A 23594-nucleotide genomic window follows, 5' to 3' on the forward strand; every position below is an offset into this window, starting at 1 on the left:
ACACACCATCAACACATGAGTCCACAAGAATCCCAAAGAGGACTGCAAAACCCTGGTCTTCCTTAGCCAAAAATTGCAGAGATACAGTGAATAATACAATGATAGCTTCTCTCTCAAGAGTCCAACCATGAAAATGAGCAAGAAAGTACATAATATAGATGATCTAACCTCTTTCCCTGCCTCCATGGGTCGAGCTCACTATCCTAGGAGCTGTTTCAACCACTTCTAAACTAAGCACTACAAACTAGGCAGTCAAAACAACTTGCCTCTATAAACTTGGAAACCAATTCATTCATTTAATATTTACCCTTTTCATGAATGAATCTTCTAGAAATGTTACATAAGAGTAAAAGTGTCTAAAAAGTACAATAATTACATCAAAGAGGATCACAATTCATCCCAAAAAGTCAAACTGAGTCAAATCTGCGTTTTCTGAGCTGTACAGTGCATTTTTGAAAAAATCTGCCTGACGGGTCGCGCGCCCCTGCCTGACGGGTCGCGCGCCTTTGGAGCCATCTTTGGGGCACTTGCAGGTGGCCAAATTGAGCAAAAGTGGGCTTGTTGGAAAGGTCTGTGAGTCTACTTTCCAACCCAACTGGAATTTTTGAATTTGGAGTTCATTTGCCCTGTCAAAAATCAAATCTCCCAAGACTGCTTTCTGCAATTCAAAAAAGTGGCAGAAAGTCATTTTTTGCTAGTTTTTTGACTTTCTGGAGGCCCAAAACTTCACCAAATCTCAAGTCCATCCATGAGCATGTGTAACTTTGCATGACAAATCTGGAAATGCTGAGTTTTTGCCAAATGGAGTTGCCATGATGAAGGGTCGCGCAGGGGGTGAGACCCGTTAATGGGAAAAACCTGCAAATTGCCTGGAAATGCCAAAATTCACCCAAAATTCTCAAAATTTCTTGGGATTTGTGTTGTGGCTAGGCTATTTAGTGCCTTGATCCTTGAGTGAAGCCTCAGCCAAGATACGGAGGGGATTGGGCCTCTTTCTCCGTTTTAGTGCCTCGGTCAACCGCCTTTGAAACATCTTCATCTTTGCCTTGCACACGTGCATTCGCGCCCAATAATGGTTTTTCATGTTCCTCAGCAACTTTTTATCTTGGTTGGCCTTAGCCAACAGCCTCTCCAAGTGTGCATTTTCCCGGATGAGCATGGACTCTCGGTCAGCGGGCAATGGGTCACCGGGTCTTCTTCGGTTCAAGATTCGGTCACTACGAATCCTCCACAACTCATCAAGTGCTTTCTCCTCCTCCAACTGTTTGTTGCGCTACTCCAGGTATGTGATGGTCCATTGTGCACCCTCTAATCTCCTCTGTAAGGCATCATTTTCAGCTCTGAGATGTTGAATGACCTCCTTTGCCTCTTGGCTCGGAAAAATGGCCTCAAGATCAACAAGCTCAATATCTGGAACTCCTGATGGCCCCTCATCAATCTTGGGCTGCTTGCCCCTCTGTGCTGTCTGTGCTGCTGAAGAGAGCGAGGCCCCTTCCACCTAATGTGGAGATAACACTCGCTGAGCTGATGATGAAGGCGAGACCCCTTCCACCTGATGTGGAGATAGTACTCGCCGAGCTGCTGCAAATAAGGCCCTCGGGCCTTTCTGATAGGTAACCAAGGGTGAGGAGCTGACATGTCTAGTGACAGGGATGTCATGCTGCTAGGATGGTCCTCCCTCCTCGTGAATAACCTCAGGATGTGGCGAGGGTGGTGCTGTGAGAAACTCACGAGATATGAACTCCTCCCATGAGATGCCCTGCTGAGCCAACTGATGCAATACTACAAGCTGAATCAAACCATAATGGTACAGGCTCCTATACTGCTGTGCCGGGCTCTTCCTCTATAACATGGGCACCATCCTCTGAATGTTCTGATAGAAGAAAACAGGGATGTTCATCATCCTCACTCGGGTGAAGTGCATCAAGAGGCGAATATGATATGAATATACCTGTGAAAATCTGCCCTCACAGGTAAAATAGTGCATGATGAGCCTCATCATGGGAGCATACTCGCTCCTGAGAAACCTGAATGGAAACACACCTGCCAAATGTCTCATGAATGGTGGCCGGACAAAAGGCTCAAAGTGAACATTATCCAGCACCTTGCGCTTATTTCACACCTCCCCAACATTAGGTATCCCTGTGGCATGTGAGATCACCTCGGGTGTCAATGTAAAATTCACCCCTGCAAGGTTGACATGTCCGTCATGCAAGTGTAAAACAAATAGGCGAGCCAACTCTCTGTGGTGCTGAATCCGAGAGATCCTCTCACAAAACTCATAGCAAGACATATACTGAAAACATGTGACTGCCATAGGACAAGCCTGTAACTCTGCTAAAGAGGTGGGCTCCTCTCGCTTATGATGTCCACCTTTACCACCCTTATGAGGCCTCCTCTGTACCTCAATCTCTGAAGCTGATGACTGGTCATCACTTTGCTCATAGGTTTCGGTTTCTGACATTGTTCAAGGAGCAAAGTGGACAAAATGTACTGCTGTTTCTGCCTGTAAAAAGCTGATTTATATGCTGTTTCAAGGGGACAAGGAACATGAGGGAAATGTTAGGGGAGGGACATTTTTACAAGGAAAATGGGAATACATGTATACAACAGGGAATTTAGGGAAATAGACTGCAAACATCATTGCATATACATCATCAAATTCATATGTTTACATGGGCATAAGGAGAGATAGGGTTAGGATGTGATTTTTTATTTTTAAAGGGAAAAGGGGTAGGGTTTATTTTCTTTACAAATTTAAAAGGGAAAATGACATGGAAATATAGGGAAAATGAAATGGGAATGAAGAGAATAATTACAAGGGGAAAAACAATGAAACAGCAATAAACCCTAGCATCTTTTTACAAATTTACATACAGCCATATGGAGTGTTTTCATTAAAAACACACTCATGATGTCTTTCAACTTAACCAGCAACCATTTCCAAGCTTAGATAACCTACCTCAAGCGATTTGATGATTTAGAGGGTGCTTGAGCAAATTTGAAGTGAGTTGGGAGGAAGGTTGCTTGACGGGTCGCGCACCTCGCCCAACGGGTCACGCGGGCCTGACGGGTCGCGCCCGTTGAGAATTTGAACTGCGGGAAGCCTCCTGACGGGTCGCGCCCCTCTGACGGGTCGCGCGCCTGGCCTGACGGGTCGCGCGCCTGGCCTGACGGGTCGCGCGCCTGTCCTGCTCCCAATTTCAACCAGTTTCGCCCAAATTCGCTTGGAAGCTCGCCCAATCTCTCTTGCAAGTGTTTTGGATGCACAATGAGAGTAAAAGGAGGGAGATTGGGTCTTTATAATTTCCATTTGAAAAAATTTCATGCTCAAACCCATTTTCTAATGTTTCTCTTTGACACTTTATAAAACTGACTTTTTTGGTTTCCTTTGTCCTGAAATTGACTCATTTAGTGCTTTTGCTTGATTCTTTTTGCAGGTAGATCATCTGAGGGATCTTGGCAAGGGGACCAGGGTTGCATACTGTCCACTGAAGTCTTTTGAAATTTCATCACTTTTTACAAACATTTGAAAAATGACCTTGGCTTTAAAAACAGAGTTTTTAAATCCAAGGCGAAATTAGCTGCACAAGATAGAATCTTTCGAAGAAACACTTTGAAAATCATCCCTCTGGCTTGCTGAGCACTCATTGACCTTCAGAGACATGACCTTGTAAACAAACTTGACCAAACCCTAGACCTAGGAATTTGACCTCAAGCCAAGACAAGACAAGCTTGAAAGAGACTAAGGACTGAAATGACTTGATTCAGCAATGCCAAGAGGGGGACAAAGACACCAGCTCCTCCATCAAGGTTATGGCATGCCTAATGGGATGCAAAAATTGACACTGATGAGACACCTACATATGCAAATGCAAAGAGTTTTGATCGCTGATGGAGGGCTACAAGACCGACTCTAACAGAAAGTTGAGGGTGAGAGGTACAAATTTCATTACTCATACCCCATACAACTTCTCTAAACATCACTTATTACATTACAAATACAATTTTCTTAGCAATTTCCGCAGTGCAGAAAATCTAAAAAATTAAAAAATGCCTACCTAGACCTAACCAAATTCCACGAAATTTTTTGTGTGATCTAATATGGTAATATACATAGACTCTAGACACTAAGATGTGTTAGGGGCTCAACCTTCAAACCGTCACCCCAGCTTTGGGGTCAAACGTGAATGAAAAAACCAAGAAAATCATCTGCCTCTGAAAAAGAAGAGATAATTAACCAGATAAAAAAAACACTCCAAGGTGTACTCGTTTGTTGATAGAGTCCCAACATCCTAGGCCTGTTACAGACTTAAAAACTCATCATTACTAGTATCACTTATTACAATTCCCCGCATGGTGTGGAATCTGAGTACAAGAAAGATGATGAGAAGATAGAAGTAGAGTTAAAAAACTTTGTTGACTGATGATATCTGATGGTACAAGTGTCCCCTGGATCATCCTTGGGTATGGAGTCTTCATATAATCATCAGGTGTCACTCCAGTGGTCAACAGGACAAAGAGAGGCAGAGTTGCGAAGACAGATCTTATGGGATGACTATGTCAGCATGACAGAGTGACATGAGTTGAGTATGGCACAGCATCAACATGGAGGGCTTGTTCCATATAAGTTGTTTGTGCATTCCATCCCTCTCTTGGGATTAGATGGTGAGATATTTTGAGTTGGTACCCGATGGAGAAGGATAGATTTGTGGAGATAGTCATAGTCCAAGGTACAAGTCAACAAGAGCTTTCAGACATCGACGATATTGGAGGCCTAGGTTGGCATTGGGATCCAAGTGGGGCTCTCCAGCATATATCAGTAGTTCAGGACGCCTATGGCATTAACAGGGTGGTTGACTCAATGACCAAGGGCCCACGTTTCCATCGGGAATGTGTGGACTTCGGGAGATGTCCTGGCATATCATTCATGAAAGGGATGACAGGGTGGACAGCATGCCCTAGCAGGAGTTATTCAGATGGGATGACATCGGTATGCTGCCACGTAAAGCATTGTATGGAGACGATGTTCTTCCATTGATGAACTAGGCACAAGGGCCATTGAGGACCAGTGCAACAGTGACACTTCTGCTGGCAAGTGAGCAGTTATGCCACTTAGATTTACCTGGGTGGATTAGGAGGGGTGATCCACATCACAATGGATTCACTAGTGGAGTGACGAGTACATTGGCACATACAGGATACCAATCTATACAGGGTGGTACAGCAACAAGCGGTGATACCTAGTGGTGTACAAGGATATGCCACGGTGTGTAGTGGTATGCAAAGGACTACAAGGATACATGGTTGCATGCAGTGATGTATGGTGCTACACAGCGAAATCTTGGAGTACTGTCTCCGAGAAGATCTCTTGACTGGGACGTCAGGCATACCATTGAGTTTAGCTTACCCAGGATCAATGAAGGCACAAATGAGCATCTCTCGACCATACCCTTAGGGACTCGCACACCTATCTCTCTTCCGTATTGTTTACAGTCACAAAGGATTTGGTTGTTGTCCCTCGATGCTCTCATCATGAGCAGCAGGATGCTGGAGGCTCACCTAAAACAGTTGAATGAGACACAGAACATCATGGACAGGAGAAGGACTTTCCAGTTGTGGCATATAGTCGGTGCATGAGTTGGCAGGTACAAACTTAAGGATGGCAAGGTCTATTGCAGAGGTAGCATATGTTCCACCCCTGAGTACACACTTGGGGAGATGATCATGAGGGAGTTGCATGACACACCTTTGGCAAGACATTCTGAATATATTTGAAAAAATACACTCAAAGAAACGCACAGTTTAGAACTTCGAACTTCAACAGAACAACTACATTTATTGCAATTTATGACCCTCTATATACTATGATCCTCAAGACCCATTAAATTTTTTATGGTTGTCTTACAAGTTGGAGATCTCATGTTTCTCATGTTTCAATGACCATGTCCATTACAATCTCCAACTATGGATGAAGCAAATGGAAAGAACATCGGATGTGGATGTCATTTCCTTAGACAATATTGATGTATTATCAAAGTGGAGGGTGGAGTTGGACGGCTCCTATCATGGAGAAGGCACCTACATGGATAGAGGAACAACAGCTGGACGAGCAAGAGGAGGATGAGGAGGAGGAGGCTGAGGACGAGGATGTGCTAGCATTAACACGATCTTGTACATAGATTGATGAACATAGTTCTACACCCATCAATCACCATCAGACATTTCGTGTAGGGTTAGGGCCTTCTACTATTAGGGGCAGGTTTGGCAAACAGCCCATGACCGTTTCCTATAAAAGAGGGAGGGTGCATTGATATTAGATAGCCAGCCGCTAGTTTTGTTTCTTTTGTCATTGTACATCTACCTCATGATGATAAGATATATTTATATATGTGATGTCATCCTGTATTGGTTCTCCACTCGAGTCCTTGATTGGATAGCTATGAGGGTACAATATTCAATATCGACTTTGATGTATCATTTTTTATTTGGTATCCACTACATAATATATATATCAATGCTTTTTTCATATTTATATGCCATTGTGTTTATCTGATATTGCTGTTGCTTTATATGTTCAAAATTTTGAGAAAAATGAATATATTTTGTATTTTTTATGTTTGCCACAATTTGCTGATTTTTGCCAAATTTTTTGCCTATGTTTCCAAGAAGATGTTTTCCGAACCCTCACTGATTTTTTGTCGATGACGGTGTTATCAACACTCATGAATACTATAATTTTGGGGGAGCCTTGGCAGCTTCAGCTATGACATGTACTGAGATTACTAACAACCACAATCTTCTTCATGAAGGATAGTGCATGGTGGAGCCAATAACAAAAATTTCTTAATTTTCTTTTATATAGCATAAGACCATAGGATGAAAGTTAATAGATTCTAACATGGAACCTTGAATAAATATACAATACTTGAGATTGATCTACCAACAGAAATCTACAGAAACATCCAAAAGTTGTTATAAAAAAATTCTTAAATTACATATGTGAAGAGGCTAACCTGATGATTTTCCTCTCTGACAAGATGTAGAAGCTTTTTGCGCAAATATGTTTTCTCTTTGTCACTTATAATTCTGCTTAAAAGTATCAAATCAGCGAACTTATTAACAAATATTACTTGATGGTAGCAACAATTTTATGCAATATGCGGATGTGAGATCACCATTGACTCAAAAAAATGTAGACCTGTAAATAAAATACAAAACATCATAATATGTTGGACAAAAAAAAATATTGGACAGATATGACTTTCAGCTTTTTCAGTAACCATGCTTCGGAAACAATATGCATAAAGGATGAAAATGATAACCACATAAGATGGCAGGTATAACATAATTAATTTATTAATTGCATATATATTTAACACCAAACAGTTGGCAAACACTTACATTTTGATTACCCTTCTTATTTCCCTAGATGGATTAAGAAGATTTGAACCGTCCCAATAATAATGAGATAAGGTTGGCTAGCATACTACGAATAGTGTATTTAACCGTGTCACGTTTTCAAATTATATAACAAAAAACAAATTCTAACCACTTGCATGAAGATGATGTAGCCCCTCCCCAGCATACAAACTACACAAAATAGAAATAACACAAGTTGCATTGATGGTTAGGGTAATAATAAGATTGTAAGGATACATGTCATTTTGTTGTTTGTCATGGAGCTATCAGGTTCAAAGGATACCCATCGAATGTAACAATCTTCATTCTACATGATTATTGTTAAGTAAGAAGCTTCTATATATAAGAGGTCTCCAAAAGTGCAAAAGAATAGAATTAGAATCATTGTCTTAGTGAGAAGGCATCTCCTTGATCAATGGTAAAGTAGAAAGATATGAAGATCTAACTACGAAGCTTGAAACTAACTCCTAAATGTCGAGTTGAGAGAGAATAAGATTAGATGCAGGTACAATAAAGATGGTAGGGACAAAAAATCTCAGTGTGAAACAAAAAAGAGGATGTCAAGGCCTGTGCTAGCTGGCTGCCAAGGACAAGTTACGACCTCAAGTAAAAAAAAAATATGATAGTTCAATAGAGATCTTAGGGTCCCCATCCATACCAAGATAAGAAGAACACACAAATATGGGACACCAGAATGGTGGGTTGATTATGTTAGAACACTGGCCCTGTATGAGAGAGGGCACTCTCCAAGGCACTTGAAGGGGAATCCTCCAGTACCTTGTCAAGTACGCAAGATACAAAGTGATGATCATTGTGATGACTTCCCTTTTTATTTAGACTCATGATCCTAACCCTAATCCACCTACCAAGTTGACCTTATTTAATGATTATGGGCTCAATACATAATTATCATATACCACACCTACCAAGTTGATTTTCTTTAATGATTATGGGCCACGGCCTCATCACATAATTATAGCACATATCACACCTAGCAACTTGACCTTGTTTAATTATTATAGCTTCCATAACCAATTTTCACTCCTGTGATGATAATAAACTTAGCTAGAAACCAAACCCACAGATTCCAGGAAGATCTAATCCATGTTTGTGCGAGTACACTGAAAAAATAGTAACATAAAAATACACGATTTTTGGAGAATCTCACCGTTGCCTCCAATACCGATTTACAATGTTTTTGAAATAGACAGAAGCCATCCACCGTACATTGGATTGATTCTCCAAGTCCTTTGCAGAAATTATCTCCTGCAGTTGCTCTTCAGAGGTTAACAACTCGCCTCAATGAAACATGGACAGCAGAATATATAAAGTTTTTTGTCACTGCTAAAACTCTAAAACTAAAGATGCATACGTTGTCAAGACTTTGCAAATAATAATATAATTTGGTTATATACTGAAAGTACCTTGACAGTAACAGATAAGCATAAGGATAACATAATTAACTTAAACCATCACATTCACATCTTACACCATGACTAGCTTTTGCTCGGTTTACAACTTTCTTTAAAATGACATTAATATTTTGTTTTCTGGAATCCTCTAGAATCACAATCCCCTATCTAGAGAGACTCTTGCTGGGCCATATGTACAACCAATGAGATTATTACAGTGACTTCAAAGATAAACCACGCAACAAATGAAGTATAATGAAACATGAAGATAAGTGTACAATACATTGAGATTCACAAGTGAAAGAAGGGTCAAATGGAACCAAAAACAAACCCAAATTCTGCAATAGCCCAGAAACAAATGCACTAAACACAAATAACACTAGTGTGCAAGTTAGAAAAAAATGCCAATCACAACAGATGCACTAGAGATGCTACACAAGGGATGCACTAGTGCTCATAAAGAAAGAAATGCCAATCACAAAAGAATGCTAAAAATATACGTGCCTGTTACGCACACGAAAGTGGTTATTCCCATACGAGAAAAAAATTCTCCTTTGGACAGCCAGCCAACCTGCAGACCTACATTGCTCAGTACATGATCATATGCCATGATCCTCCACCATTTGCACCAATCAGACACCTCTCACCATCCGGAATTCCTCTTGAAGAACGGTGGGTCATCATTCGGTAGATATTTTAACCACCTTGCAATCATGTGCATTTACTTTCTGTTTTGGGGATTCTGACATGAATTACGGGTGATCTGGATGATTGACTGATCTTGATTGTAAGCTTATTCTCTCTTAACCAAGGAGGTTAGTTTTTGACCCTGGTCACATCGTACCTCCTCTAAGGCCTTAGGTTTATAGGAGGGACACTACTTGGGAGACTTGGATTGAAGTAGCATATCTATGAGTATTCCATACTTACCACTCTCCATCATTCCCTATTTTCATCTCTATTCTTCGGGTTTGTGGTCATTGGTTCAATGGGATTGGCACTCTCTTATCCTCATCCTTGAGTTTGGGTTGGAAATTTTGCCCTAGAGGTTGATGTAGCTAAAAGAAAGATAAAAGCATAAAACTGCCACAATGAAAGAAAAAGAAAGTCAAAATGCAAAGGATGGTCCGAACATTAATTAGAGCATGAGAAAAAGCCTAGCATGAGCTCTACCCCCCCCTTAGCCATCACCCAATTCCTTGAGCACCTAATGCTTCATCACATAATAAAGGAGCTCTTGCATGTCCCAACCCTAATGAGCAATAAACAGACTCATCATTAAGGGGTTAATAAATGCTAAATCATTAAAAGCAAGCTTGGGCTCCTAAGTTATACCCCCATCAAAGAATTATCAAAAAGAAGTAAAAGACACGCCAAATGGGTGGAAAAAGCAGGCCGAGGAAAGTGGTAATTCATGCCTCCATGATTGCTCCTTCCTTACATCTATACACTCAAGATGATGGACCTCCATCAGCTAGTCCCATGGCCATGGCACCTTGCCTTGAAGTCCTTCCCCTCCATTACCACCATTATCACAAGCACCTATGGATTGAAGGGTTGACCTAGGACATGTCACCTCCCCTTAGGGGTTGGAAACACCTAATAGGGTTGACCATCTAGCCATCCCTAACACAAGTAGGGAACACTTTTACGAGACTTGGTCTAGTTAGATATTTGAAGGTGATCTCAGTTTGAAGTGTTATTATGCCCTTAACAATTAAGTATGGTCCACTATGATGCATCTATGGTCATTGTCCCTAATGATTGGTGGCTTTCACTTGATCTTGAAATGCTTTTGCCAAGTGGTTCTTAACACAACAGCAAAGGCCTTTGCACAGCATGCCCAAGCCATTTTGCACCTTCCAAAGAGTAGCAATGACCTTGAAAATGCAAAGTACCCCCAAATGTTGAAACGTTGAGCTCTTCTTGCTTTGTGTTAGATTTACTTAATGTTGTACCCAACGGCACTAGGATGCCCCCAAGTTGGCCTTGACACTATTTAATGGGAACTTCTTGATCTAGAGTCCAGATGATGATGGTCATTATTGAGAAGTGTAGCTTGGGAGGTACTACCACAACCCTTGGGGTACTAGGTTGTGTGGAGTTGACCCACGAAAATGGTATTTTGTGGGCAATGTAGCCAAGTTGGGGGCTTTGGACACAAGTTGGTGGGCTAAAGCCCCAAAAGAAATGATTGTTTATTCTAATTATTGTGAGGGCACCTTAAGGGAGTTAAGAGACCCTAAGTCAATGGTTGGAGAGAGCTATAAATAGAAGAGACCTAGGAGAGGTCTAACACATCAATTGCACATCATCTTAAGAAGAATAACAAGCCAAGAAGACCGCAGACCCTCAAGGAAGCCGAGTTGGAGTGGACAGAAGAAGGACAAGTGTATTCTTTCTTATTTTCTAAAGTAGACCAAACTATGGAGGGCTGACGTGTTTTTTTTTGTTATGGTTCTTTGCATAAGGGAGAGTTGTAGGGAATCTCTGTAAGGGCCCAAGCTTGTTTTTGCGTCTTTGAAGAGGGTCGAAGCCTTTATTCTTGGTTAGTCGTGAGGCATGTAAAGTAGCCGGAAGGAGGGTTGAGCTTCCTTAGTGAGCAGCGTGAGTGCTGAGGTATTTGAAGCAACAATATTCCCTGTGAGATAGGTGGCAAAGGACCTACAAGGTACATCAAGAACAAGAGGACCAAAGGGTTGTAAGTGAAGTGCATCTACAGCAAGTAAGTCATTGTATCTGTTTCTTCTTGTTTGAGCAAACTGAGGATCAAAAGAGGTTGACCTCAAGCCCAAGTTCTTCCTTGTATCAGGGCATTGTAAGGGCCACGATCCCTAGTACGGGAGCCCTCTATTTGATTTATTAAAGGAGTAACAAAATCAAGTTTTGGATCATCTAAATTCTTCTATACTTTGTTGAATCACTGTTGTTACATTTCCACTGTGCGAAGTGCTTGAAGTTGTGAGTATTTCATCGTGTTTGTGATCGTTATTAGACATAGACCTGATTCTGAAGTACTAGGAAAATCCAATAGTCATCCCCAGGATGACAAGGGAGGACTTGTACTCACACTTGCAACCCCAACGTTGGAGAGAGATAGTGCCACATCACCCATCTATACCTTGAGAGGGTGATCTAACGCACCTAAAGCATGGTTTTTGGACATGGAGGCATTTTGAGGCACCTCTTGAGGTCTTCCTTCAAGACTTGGAGTTGATTATGATGATGGGACATCTCATTAGCCCATCCCATGCATTTTTGTAGCATTTATGGCCCAAAAATGGCATGACATCATGTTTTTAGATGATATCAACCCATATGTGTGGGATTTTGTTACAAGAACCTTTGTCATGGGTCAAAGCATACTGATATTCTTCCATTAATGCTTAAAAATTGAAATTTATGCTCTATTGATGCCAAGGGTTGTTTACTGATGATTGTAGCATCATACAAGTACTTCCACACAAGTGTAAGTTTCTAAACGTGTGGAAGTCATCCAAAGTCTTCAACCTTAACAAATTCACTTTAATTAAAGGATTAATTAAAGTGAAGCATTTTATAAGAAAAGTGGGTTTAATAAAATGGAAAGCAAAGCTTATATACATTAGTGAATTACATGCATCCTAGCCATTGACCTCAAGTGAGTTGAGATCTAATTGCAACTATCAGACGCTGTGGAGATTAGATTTATGCATTCAATCAATAACTCAAGCTTATAAAAACAAGGCTAGGTGAAGGAGGAAGACAAGAGGCATAGAGAGCTTGAGACATAAAGGGATTGTGATTCAAAGAAATCTCAGCAAGGGTAAAGGACTTTCATCTAGAGATCTACTCAAGGGATGATCATGTGATCCCTCATCTTTCTAGAAGGAAATTTGCCAAGGAAATGTAGGAGGCTTTGACTAAGTTATATCAAAGTGACAATACAACCAAGAAAATGGTATTGCAAGAAAATATTAGGGGCTAATATTCACATTGGAGGTTGAATAACATCTCTTCAGGGGTCGAGTCTGTCACATTTTTAGAGGTTGAGTTCTATCCCTTGGTGTTGAGCTTACCTTCTATTTGGAGACTATAAACTAAGTGTCATATTCATCAAAATTGGAGAGTTGAGTTCAATGTTTCCCTCGCATTAGGAGGTTGAACTAAGTTAAATTGGTGGCCACTAATGCCCAGAATTTGTCATTATCTCAAAAAACCAATATCCCATATTCGAGGAGGTTGCGTTTGATATTTGGAGGTTGATTCTTTCTTCACAATTCGAGTTGCTCATTCTCAGTCCAGATCATCAATTGGGAGACTGAGTTATTACAGTGCTTGCAAACAATATTTTCCAGACTGAGTCCTCTCTTTGGCCTAGTTATTTCTGAAAGATAATGTTGGTGTTTTAGAGATAAAGACTAGTACAACTTTGTCAGAGATTCTTCCAGGTTATATCATTGATATTGGCATTGTAATATATTTCTTGTCTAATTAATAAAGTTTGATTTGCCCTGGTATATCTTCTTACTGGAAGTGATTCTATGTTTGTTTACAAATCGTTCGAAGAAAGTCTTGTTCACTAAGTGTATGTTGAAAGTCCTCAAAGAAGATATATTAGTACACTAAGTGTTTGAATTAATCCGTCAATGATATTTTAATAATGCATTAGCATTTTCTAGCTTTGGTACATTACACAATGGGCCACTGCCCCATTGTTGTCTCTTGGTCTAGAAATAGCCTTGTAGGGTACCCCTCTCTAAGGCTTGCTAGATTTTGCGGCAACCTTTCCAATGCAGCATTTTTCAATTTTTGAACCATTAAGAAGATATACTTTTTGAACCATTAAGAATATATACATTGCCATCCATCCTTATAGCTTTTGCCACCAATTTACTTTCTGATCTCGCACCTTTTTGAGTTGAATGCAACACCAAACCCTTGATCACACATTTGATGACGCTTAAAAAATTATGTTTCAACCAGTGTTGCACGAAACGCCACCCCCCCCAAGGATCCAAACCAGGAATCGCGTCCCATACGATCTGAGGAGGGATCCGTCGTCGGATCTACGGTTCAGAATTTCAGAATCGTGGATCGGGCCAACAAAGATGGTTCCTCGAAATTTGGAATTGTGTCGACCCGATTTGCAATTCTGGATTTCTAAACCGCGGATCCAACGACGGATCCTCCCCGAGATCCGCGGCAGATCGGGCACAGATCCCAAGCGGATCCAACGGGAAACGGGCAGTTCCACAAGGTTCTAAATATTTTTTTTATTTTTTCTTTGACTTAAGTTGGGTTCAGACTTCTCAGACACTCCCAACGTGCTCCCTTGATCCTCCTTAGATGCTTCCTAGATGCTCCCTCATGGTAATGTTAAATTCTTAAAGGAAAAGTGACATTCTCCTTTATTTTTCACTTTCATCCTTTTACTTAAATTTTTAACAATACCATGAAATGGCTCAGGATGTTTGAGAGTGGTTCCAGCCTCATTGAACTTCATATGGATAAAATAGAATTTCATATCCTATTCAAAATTCAATAGACTTAACAATTTTCAGGAATTCAGGATCAATGGGATTCTAGAATTTCATTAGATTATATCATGTATGAGGGTATGTGATTAGCATTTAATCAAGAGCATCAAGCCCTATATGTACCCTAGTGTTGGTGGTGTTAATAGTTGAACTCCTTTGTCATGCCCTTAGCAAAAAAATACCTTTCAATCAAGTCAAAATCATTGATCAAGCATGTTAAGCTTTTTCTACCATATTTTAAGGCTTGGATTAGGTAGTTTGATCAAAATTGGGCAATGTTGACTAATATCCCTAGACAATCGAGGTAGAGACAAAGGCTAGACAAGAGGAGAAGAATCTAGACTCTAGATGGTTGATGCAACTAAATGGTTGATGCTCGAATAATTAATCATTAATGTACAATGGATGCCATATCTATCTTTATTTATGTACAAATATGCATGCTTCCATATCTTCTACAACTAATTTGCTATTTTGGATGTTTTTTTTAATATAAATGTAAAAAAATAAAAATAAATAAATAAATATATATATATATATAGTAGACGCTTCGCTTCCTAGATTTTTGGGAAATGACGCTTCTGTGTCCCCGCTTCGTCCTTGCTTTGTGCAACATTGGTTTCAACCCTTCCACATACAGAACATCCTGGACTTTGGTTCTTCCATTGTCAATGCTAACAGCTACTTTTCCTATGATTCTTGCAAATACATTATTTCCAAAATTTACCTTACCTCCATCTATCTCCTTGATGCTAAAAACTTGTTTTGATCCCCAGTCATGTGTCTTGAGCAACCACTATTGACATACCACTTATTTTCTTGCTTTTGAGCATATAGTATGAGACCACACCTTTCTCCTTTCTCCTTCCACATCTTAGGGGGGCACCTTTCCTTTCATTGATTGATTTTGCAATCCCTTGCCTTTTGTCCAAAGTTATGGCATATAAAACATTTGATATGACTTTGAAAATGATTTCTTCCATTTTTACAAAGCATGCTTCTAGAATAGTTGCTTGCATAACCATAGTCAATTTCCTTATGACCAAATGTGTGGCATAAATAACAATAACCCAATGTTCCACTGAGTTTTCGAGACATGGAAGCGCGGGACTAGGGATACGTACAAGGGGGGCGTATATAAGCAACCCCAAAATTTAGGGAAATTTCAAGGAAACAGGGGAGGGCATATGAGTCATAAAAATTATTAAATTATTAAAAATTTAATATATAAAAATAAAAAATAAAATCCCAACAATATGTCAATAACTAAATAGTAAATCTTAATAATTATGAAATGTACATCTAAATTGAAATTCATCATTTCATATTAGACTATTATGAATTATCATTTCTGCAATGTACATCTAAAAGTAAATTGAATCCATCATTTGACATTATGCAATGTTCCATCTAAATTCATCATTTGGCATTATGCAAGGTACATCTAAATTAAATTCATCATTTGACAATTGAAATTATGCAATGCACATCTAAAAGTAAATTCATCATATGACAATGACATTATGTTGAAGTCTAAAACAATGTTATCAGAACTGGACCGGTCATCGAACCAATAGACACCCCAAACCGAGAACCAGACCGGAACCAGTAAAAAAAAACCAAACCAAAAAAACCGATCAACCAAAAACACTTAAAATATTCAAATTTTAAAGAAAAACATATATATTCATGTGCATCCATATGAATCCAAACCATTTATACACAAATAAGCAAAAGTTCTCATTTATATAGCATGTAAGGGTGCACATAACCAAAATAGCACCAAGTGCAATCCATATCTAAACCGAAAATACATCAAAACAAGCTCCACATGGCCTCAAACATTCAAAAAAAATCATGCTACAACAAATACCTACATATCATGAAAATCATTGCTTATATTGGGATCTTCCTCATCAATATCACCCTCTAAGCATTAAATAAGATAGAAAAAACATAGCATGTCAAGTCAAGGTTTTGTTTGAGTGATGGGTACCTTTTCTAGTTGGCTCGTGATAGAGGAGTTCAACAACCAATGCCACTAACATCAAGGTACATAGAGGGCTTGATGCTCTTGATTAAATACTAGTTCCATACCCTCGTACATGACAAAATTTAATGGAGCATTGCAATCCCCCCAGTACTGAAATCTTGGAAAATTGTTAAGTTTGTTGGATTTTAAGTGAGATCTAAAATTCTACTTTCTCCGTATGAAATCCAATGAGGTCAGAACCACTCTCAAACATCCTGAGTCATTTCATGGTAATGTTAAAAACTTAAATAAATGGATGAAAATGAAAGATAAAGGAGAATGTTACCATGAATTGCATAGCATTAGTAGGGCAATATGGTCAAATACTAGGTTTTCCCTGTCATAAATCATTGCCTTTTTGAAAAAAATTGCGTTCAAATGGTCCTTGGCAACAATGTACAAAATCGGCATCCCCTCGCCCCCTTACAAGGGGAACGTGTTCCCTCACTCAGGAAACGTTCCCCCTGGTGTTTCCCCAAAAGGGGGACGTAGGGAAATGCTTCCCCAGGGTTTCCCTCTCCCAAGAGCGAGGGGGAGTGAGGGGCACGCTTCCCACCCTAGGGGACGCGTCCTTGTGGAACACAACGATAACCATAAAAGAGTATGTGGTACCTGGATGATTGTTTCTTGTTGCTTAGGCTTGGATGCCTTCCTGAATTTCCTTAGTTGATTGCCTTACTACATCTATTTCTCCTTTGATAAAGACAATTTTATCATTCGTTTCTCTTAGCTGCTTTGTCAAGATTTCAACCTTCCTTTTGAACTCTTCCAACTCAATTTCCAAAAGCATGATTGAATTTGCATCTAGATCCATGTTGCCAAGATTCCTTAGATCCACCTTCCAGTAGTTCATTGTTCCTGAAGGCACCTACTCTAATACCACTTGTTAGACCAAAGATCACACTAAGATGGGGGGTGAATCAATGTGGCATCAAATTTATCATTTCAAAACTTTTTATCAATGAACAATTATGTAGCAATGTATCATAATCATTTGCAGCATAACAATAAATAAAACAATGCATCAAGAAGCCATCATCACATCAACACAAGAGGACACAAGCTTTTTACGTTGAAACCCATACGGGAGAAACCACAAATTCTTCTTCTTCTTCTTCTTCAATTCATTACATAGATTTGTAGGCACCCACCCCAAAAAATTCAAGCAAGTACTTGTGATAGGCTACACCCTGATTGAGGCACCAACCTCGAAAATGTGCAAGCAGTTGCTCGCTATAGGCAACAACCTGATTGAGGCACCAACCTCAAAGATGAGCAAACTTCGACTTGTTGTAAGCTTCGTCTTGATTCAAGCAACAACCTCCTTCTTCAACTTCTTGTGGACCACTTTTCAAAATATTTCAAACTTGATCCACCTGCTCTTCAATCAATACAATTCTTCAAACTGATCAAATTGTTGCTATCATATTGTTGTTATCAACCTATCATATTTTGTCCATACCCTGTTTCAACCTAGTCATCAATCTGGTCACATCAAACCCTTCTCAGAACTTGTTCTTGCTACATACCCAAAACCAATTGCAACCTGCTCATAAGCCTTCAAAAACATAACAATGATTCTAAGTATCAAAAATGCATCATCAAAGCTTTTCATGCCTTCATAATTGTTCGCAATTGAATCATGATCATCATGCTTCTTCTGAAATTCAATTTGGCTTAGAAATAAGCCTGGAAACCACCAAAAACCATATAAAATCAAAAAATAATTTAAATGTTCTACAGAATAGCTTTTTCAGGGCGTGCTCTACAAATTGCCCATTCCCGACAATGGTTCTACAGAATGCTCACCGTTGAATCCTAAGTGTTCTACAAAAAATGGAAAAAATCAGCGCACCAATAACCCCTTGTATAAAAAAAAATTGATCAAGCCTCATCGAATTCAAACCTACAACCAACACTAAGCAAACCAAGCCACATAACCAACCAACCAAACGGATGAGTCATTACCCATCACAAAACCACACATATACATACCAAGTGTTCAAGATCTAACCATAGCGCTCAACCTTTGGGTTGTAATTTCAGACATATTACTGTGAACGAGTTCGATGCATGTCATTTGAGTTGCGGTGTGGATATATATATATATATATATATATATATGTATCAACTTGTATAATGTGGACTTAGCCCTTTTGTGACATCGACCATGTGACCTTAAAAGTTGCACTTAGCCCCATTTTCTTTGCCATATGACCAATGTGACCTTGAAATTTGCGCTCAGCCCCATTTGCTTTACCACATGGTAGCCTATGAGGGGTGCCACATGTCACCCATTTTTTAACTTTTTGCCAATCAAAAACTGCCAAATGTACCTGCCATGTGGTTCACCCAAGAGCCGCCACGTCACCTACTAACATTACCAGCTGACGTCCTCTCCTCTGACCTATCGACCTGTGCCACATGTCATAATGTGACTGGTTGATTTTATAGTGTTAAAGCTCAGACAAGTTGACACAACCTCTGTCATTTGATTCACCATCTGGCTGTTAAATCCATTTATCTGAGCAAACATGATTGACCTTTAACTGCGTTAAACTTCATGCAAGTTTAGCTGCCATCTATCGTAGATTTGGTCACTGAAGCATGGATGTGCCCAAAAGTTGCGCACTAGTTAACAGATTTGGTGATCGTGGGTTTGGCCCAATAGTTTAGGCTCTTAACTAATGCTAACTTCCAAATGGCCATAACTTCTCATCGTGGAGGAGTTTTTCAAACTGTGATATACCGTTGGAAAGGTCTCGGCAAGGATTATACAACCATACTATTCATAGGTTCATCAGGACATCATAACTGCGCCAAAAACTCAATAAACTTCATGCCTTTTTGACATTACTGGATGAGAGCATGCAAGAGATCCAATTTTGATACTGCTTCCTTTGATCCATGAATGGCCTGTTTTTTCCTTAAGCATCCCCTCTGACATCAATGACAACACTATGCGCAACATATTCTACAAACTTTGTTTTGTTATGGCTTACTCTTCAAACTTCACCTTGAGACTCCACTCCATAGCCTAAGCAATCCTACCTTAAGGAAACCCCCTTTGTGTGGAGAAGAGCTACCGAGGTGTCAGTGGGCAGCCTTCCTAAGTTACACAAAGCTATCACCTCAGTGCTTGGGACTTCAGATTTTTGTGGGTGATAGTTTTTGTTGTAATACAACCAGCTCTATCAGAGGAGTGGATTTATTTCTCGGCACATCTTAACTCATTCAATGCTGGATAAAAACAAGGTATCTGTAAAGTATTTAAAGCCATCGGAACAGGTAAAGTTTGCTATGGCCATTTTTGGGATATCTTGTGATAATTCTTTGTAAACTTGTCATTGGCTTACACAAATTAAAATTTAGATTGCAAATATCAAACTGTTCATTGGAGTATTCTTCGAAAACACAGCTCTCTTTACAAATTCTATGAGAAGTTTCCAAAGATATCTCGATTCTCAATGCACTCTTCAATGAATCCACAAAGATGTAGATTGGATGTATGATGCAAATATAATGATCTCCGTGATTTTTTGGAACCTTCCAAACTCTAATATTGGACCCCATGTTTAGCTGACGGTTGGTAGGTTCTAATGTCAAATACAATTAACAAAATAATTGGGCTGAACCACACTGCCATTTTTGCCGGTCTTTAAGATGATCACCCAGTCTTGTTCAATGACATGCCACATGCCAATCACACATCCATTGATCAGACCCTTTTACACAAGTTATTTGTTTGTTCACTTTTGCGATGCATATTAGTTTAGTCATCTTTTTAACATTTCTAAGGTATATGGTGTTTTTACGTGGTTGTTTCATTCTCCCTTTAGCACTGAGATTCATCTAAAGGGTCTGGATTAGATTTCTGCCATATGTTTCATGAGGATTCACATCTATTTACATATTTTTTTGTAGAATTTTATACTGAAAGTAAAGATTGTGTCTGTCCTTCCAATCATGGAAAGATGGCCTTACCAATAAGCACGAGCAGAAACCTGACCTACTTTCATATTCTGATAAAGCTGCCTCTGCGGGATTACGTAAATTCTCATCTTGACTCAATGCATCAGTCAATAATCTGGCTAAACTTTGAGGATCGTCCATTTGAACTGCCATCTGAGAAATTGTAGTACCAATTTCTTTCTAAATTAATTTGACTGCAACTCCAGGGCATTCAGCTATAACCTGGATAATAGATAAAGAGCAAGACTTAGACTCAAAGGAAAACAAAATATTACATTCAAAACGGATAACTTGGTTTATATGCATCGTTCATTTGAAGTACCAGAATAATATGTAGAAAGTCCAAGACATAATTGCCTTCTAGCAAGGGTATATTCCGCCAGTTGGTTAGGTTGTGTCAATGTGAAATTGAATAATAACTAGGAAATTCTCACCAAGATAGTTTATTCCACAAAAGCTAAAATGAACTAGAAATTCTCATAACTGAGCTGTTCAACCACGGAAACAAGATCTTAAAAGTTAAAAGCCCAACATCCTTGGTCAAATATCTGATTAAATTCGTCTTTCAGTTCGATTCCAAAAGAAGAGGTCCTGAAGATCAAGTAGGTATCAAAAGGCATTAAAAAGTAAAAATAGTCATAAGGATGAAATTACCACATTACGCAGGGGAAGGAATAAAAAGATTGATTATGTTGGGGCGGACTTCAGAAACAGCCCAGCTGGACTGCCAGAATAATGTAAAATTGCGTTTTGCGAGAGGAGTATGACGCCGACTGTGTCAAAATCACTTACTTTATAATGAAACAGGGTGGTCAAGCCAATCCTTTCTTAAAAGGTGAACTCTTACAAGTAGGTATACGAGAGAATTTATTATTGTACATAGAGAAGTGAGGTGCTCTGCAGCCCAGGTAGGGTTGGGTTATTAATAGACAATTTACTTAACAGTACATTAAATATAAGTGGTGCATCGGATGCAACAACTATTGGCATCAGAACATACCCATCTAAACCCACGTTCATATGCACCTCCAGGTTGCAAAGCTTGAGGTTGTATATCTCTAATTTTAAGATTTAAATTTTAAACGTTGGCATTCGAAATAAACAATAGACATAGGAATTACAGATTACATGTCCTGGAACTCTGAAGCCTCTGGGTGCATATCAAACCCAAGTTGAGATGGTCCTTTGCTAGCTGGTATTCACAAAACAGGACACTAAGAACACAAACTAGGTCATGTAGCTATATTCAAATACCAAACACTTTACTCAAGTCCTTTTACGAATGATAGATTCTAATAGTCAATTATTGGTGACGCTGCAGATCATTAAAAAATTTAATGATAACATCACGACAATGCGTCATAGCTTCAGAGGAGTAGAATCCTAATTCGATGAGGCTTGAGAAGGGGTTATGTCACCAATATAGTTCGAGAAGAACGCCATAGTTTAGGATGAAGGACTGAGTACATTCATTTAAAGCATGTTACTCAAACTCGCACAAACATATTCAACGAACATAATGCATAACTCCTCAAATTTATCTTCAAATTACAGATTGCTCTGGATAGAGATTATACAGAAAAGTGGGCAAGCTGACATTACCAATAGCATACCTGTGCAGTTTTTATGAGTTGAATCAAGGTTCATGCAGACTGACACTGCTCTAAATTGGTGCCTGCCTTTCTCATGAACTCCGAACTGAAACAGCACTTCGGATCGTGTGTATATGTATTTAAAATCGTAACAATTTGTAAAATAATGGAGCGCATCTTTCCTCTTCCCGTCATTTAAAAAATACCATATTTTCAAAGGATTAACGAAATAAATTTAAAAGATTAGCTGTAATTTTTTATTTAGTAGAGAGTTTATATTAAGTTAGTTTTATATCAATTTTGGAAAATATGAATAGGATATTTAGAAGATTTTATGTTAGGTTAGATATATATTTAATGATACTGAACTATTTTATATTTTATATTTTATTATTAAATTGATTATTTAGGGAGTGTAGAATAGATGGTGATATACTATTTTGTTAAGACACTTTGGTGAAAAGGTCATTAGTTCGAAATTTTGTCAGCAAAAATTTAGTTATGTTAAGGGTTGGCATGGCCCATGCGAGGTTGTGATCGCTAGGTGATTTTGACAACTTAGATGCCTTTGGGTCGCAGTTACTCAAGCCACAGGTTAAGAATGTTAGTCATCTCAAGACTCACATTTAACAAACAAACAAAAAAATTATTATTAAATTTAATATTATCAACATAGATTTATTTTAATTTTAGATTTACTGAGTATTGAGAGGAATCAAATTTTTCATGTAAATATTTTTTAGTGTAAAATTTGAAAAGAAAAAAAATTGTACCTTGATAGATTCAATTTCTCTCAGTGTTTGTTAAATCTAGTATTAAAATAGATTTATGTTAATTCTTAATTGTGTCAAGAGGAGAGGTGCTCTCGAGCCTAGTGTGCAAGAGAAGTCGTAATGTCAATCTAGTATTAAAAAGATTCAGAACATGTGGAGACAAATGATTTAGGACAAGTGAAAATTGCCTCATCTGCCAAAGCTGGGAAGTGGGCTTGGGTCAATGCCAAACAATATCGGGGCATATTAAAACAAAGAATAGCCCATCTAAAATGGGAGCAAACAAGGAAGAAACAGTCGAAAAAGAAAAATACTCAAGCCCTTCACAAAAAGCACTCAAACAAGTCTCCTCCACAAGCACGTGGCAACAAGAAGTCCGAAGAAAAAGTCATTAATGATTCTGCCTTATATAGTCCCACATCCACACCTCTCACCTGGTCGTCTGATCTTTATGTGAAAGAATTGTTAAATGCAAAACAAAGGTTAGAGGTTTTAGAAGCTAAAGGGCATGAAAGAGACCATAAAATTCATATAATAATAGTTGAGAACAAGGCTTTAGCAGAAAGCAATAAATTTTTAAAAGAACAAGTGGCATTGCTACAGGAAGCTCTTCTGATAGGGGAGACAGAATGGCAATGCATGAAGGCGGATGTGCAAAACATGAAGGAATCTGTAGTGGAAAGTACAGAGGTGGTAAATGTGAAATCATTCCAGGATAAAGGGAAATGATTGCCCAAATAAACAACCATGAAGACAACGCAAGAGAAGAAATGAAAGGAGATTTCACCAAAGTTTCCAAAACTTGGGCTCAAGTTTTTAGCAATTCTGCTAATAAGGAAGGAGAAACAAATATTCAAGTTGACAACATGCAA

The 23594-nt window shown here is 39.0% G+C and overlaps 1 protein-coding gene across 1 annotated transcript in view; it reads right to left on the minus strand.

Annotated features, from left to right (window-relative positions):
* The window catches only part of LOC149226741 (uncharacterized), a 300204-nt gene extending 278072 nt beyond the window's left edge, over positions 1-22132 (minus strand). Inside the window, exons 1-4 of the mRNA XM_089380285.1 lie at positions 21971-22132; positions 20370-20579; positions 8591-8688; positions 7017-7089 (exon numbers count right to left, since the gene is read on the minus strand). Coding sequence (XP_089236411.1) covers positions 7017-7089; positions 8591-8688; positions 20370-20510 — 312 coding nt within the window. The 5' untranslated portion in view covers positions 20511-20579; positions 21971-22132. The remainder of the gene's footprint in view (positions 1-7016; positions 7090-8590; positions 8689-20369; positions 20580-21970) is intronic.
* Between the last annotated feature and the right edge of the window lie 1462 nt (positions 22133-23594).

This window comes from Pinus tabuliformis, chromosome J (genome assembly GCF_031772625.1).
Source record: "Pinus tabuliformis cultivar Carrire ecotype Pingquan chromosome J, CPIR1, whole genome shotgun sequence".
Lineage (NCBI taxonomy): Eukaryota > Viridiplantae > Streptophyta > Pinopsida > Pinales > Pinaceae > Pinus > Pinus tabuliformis.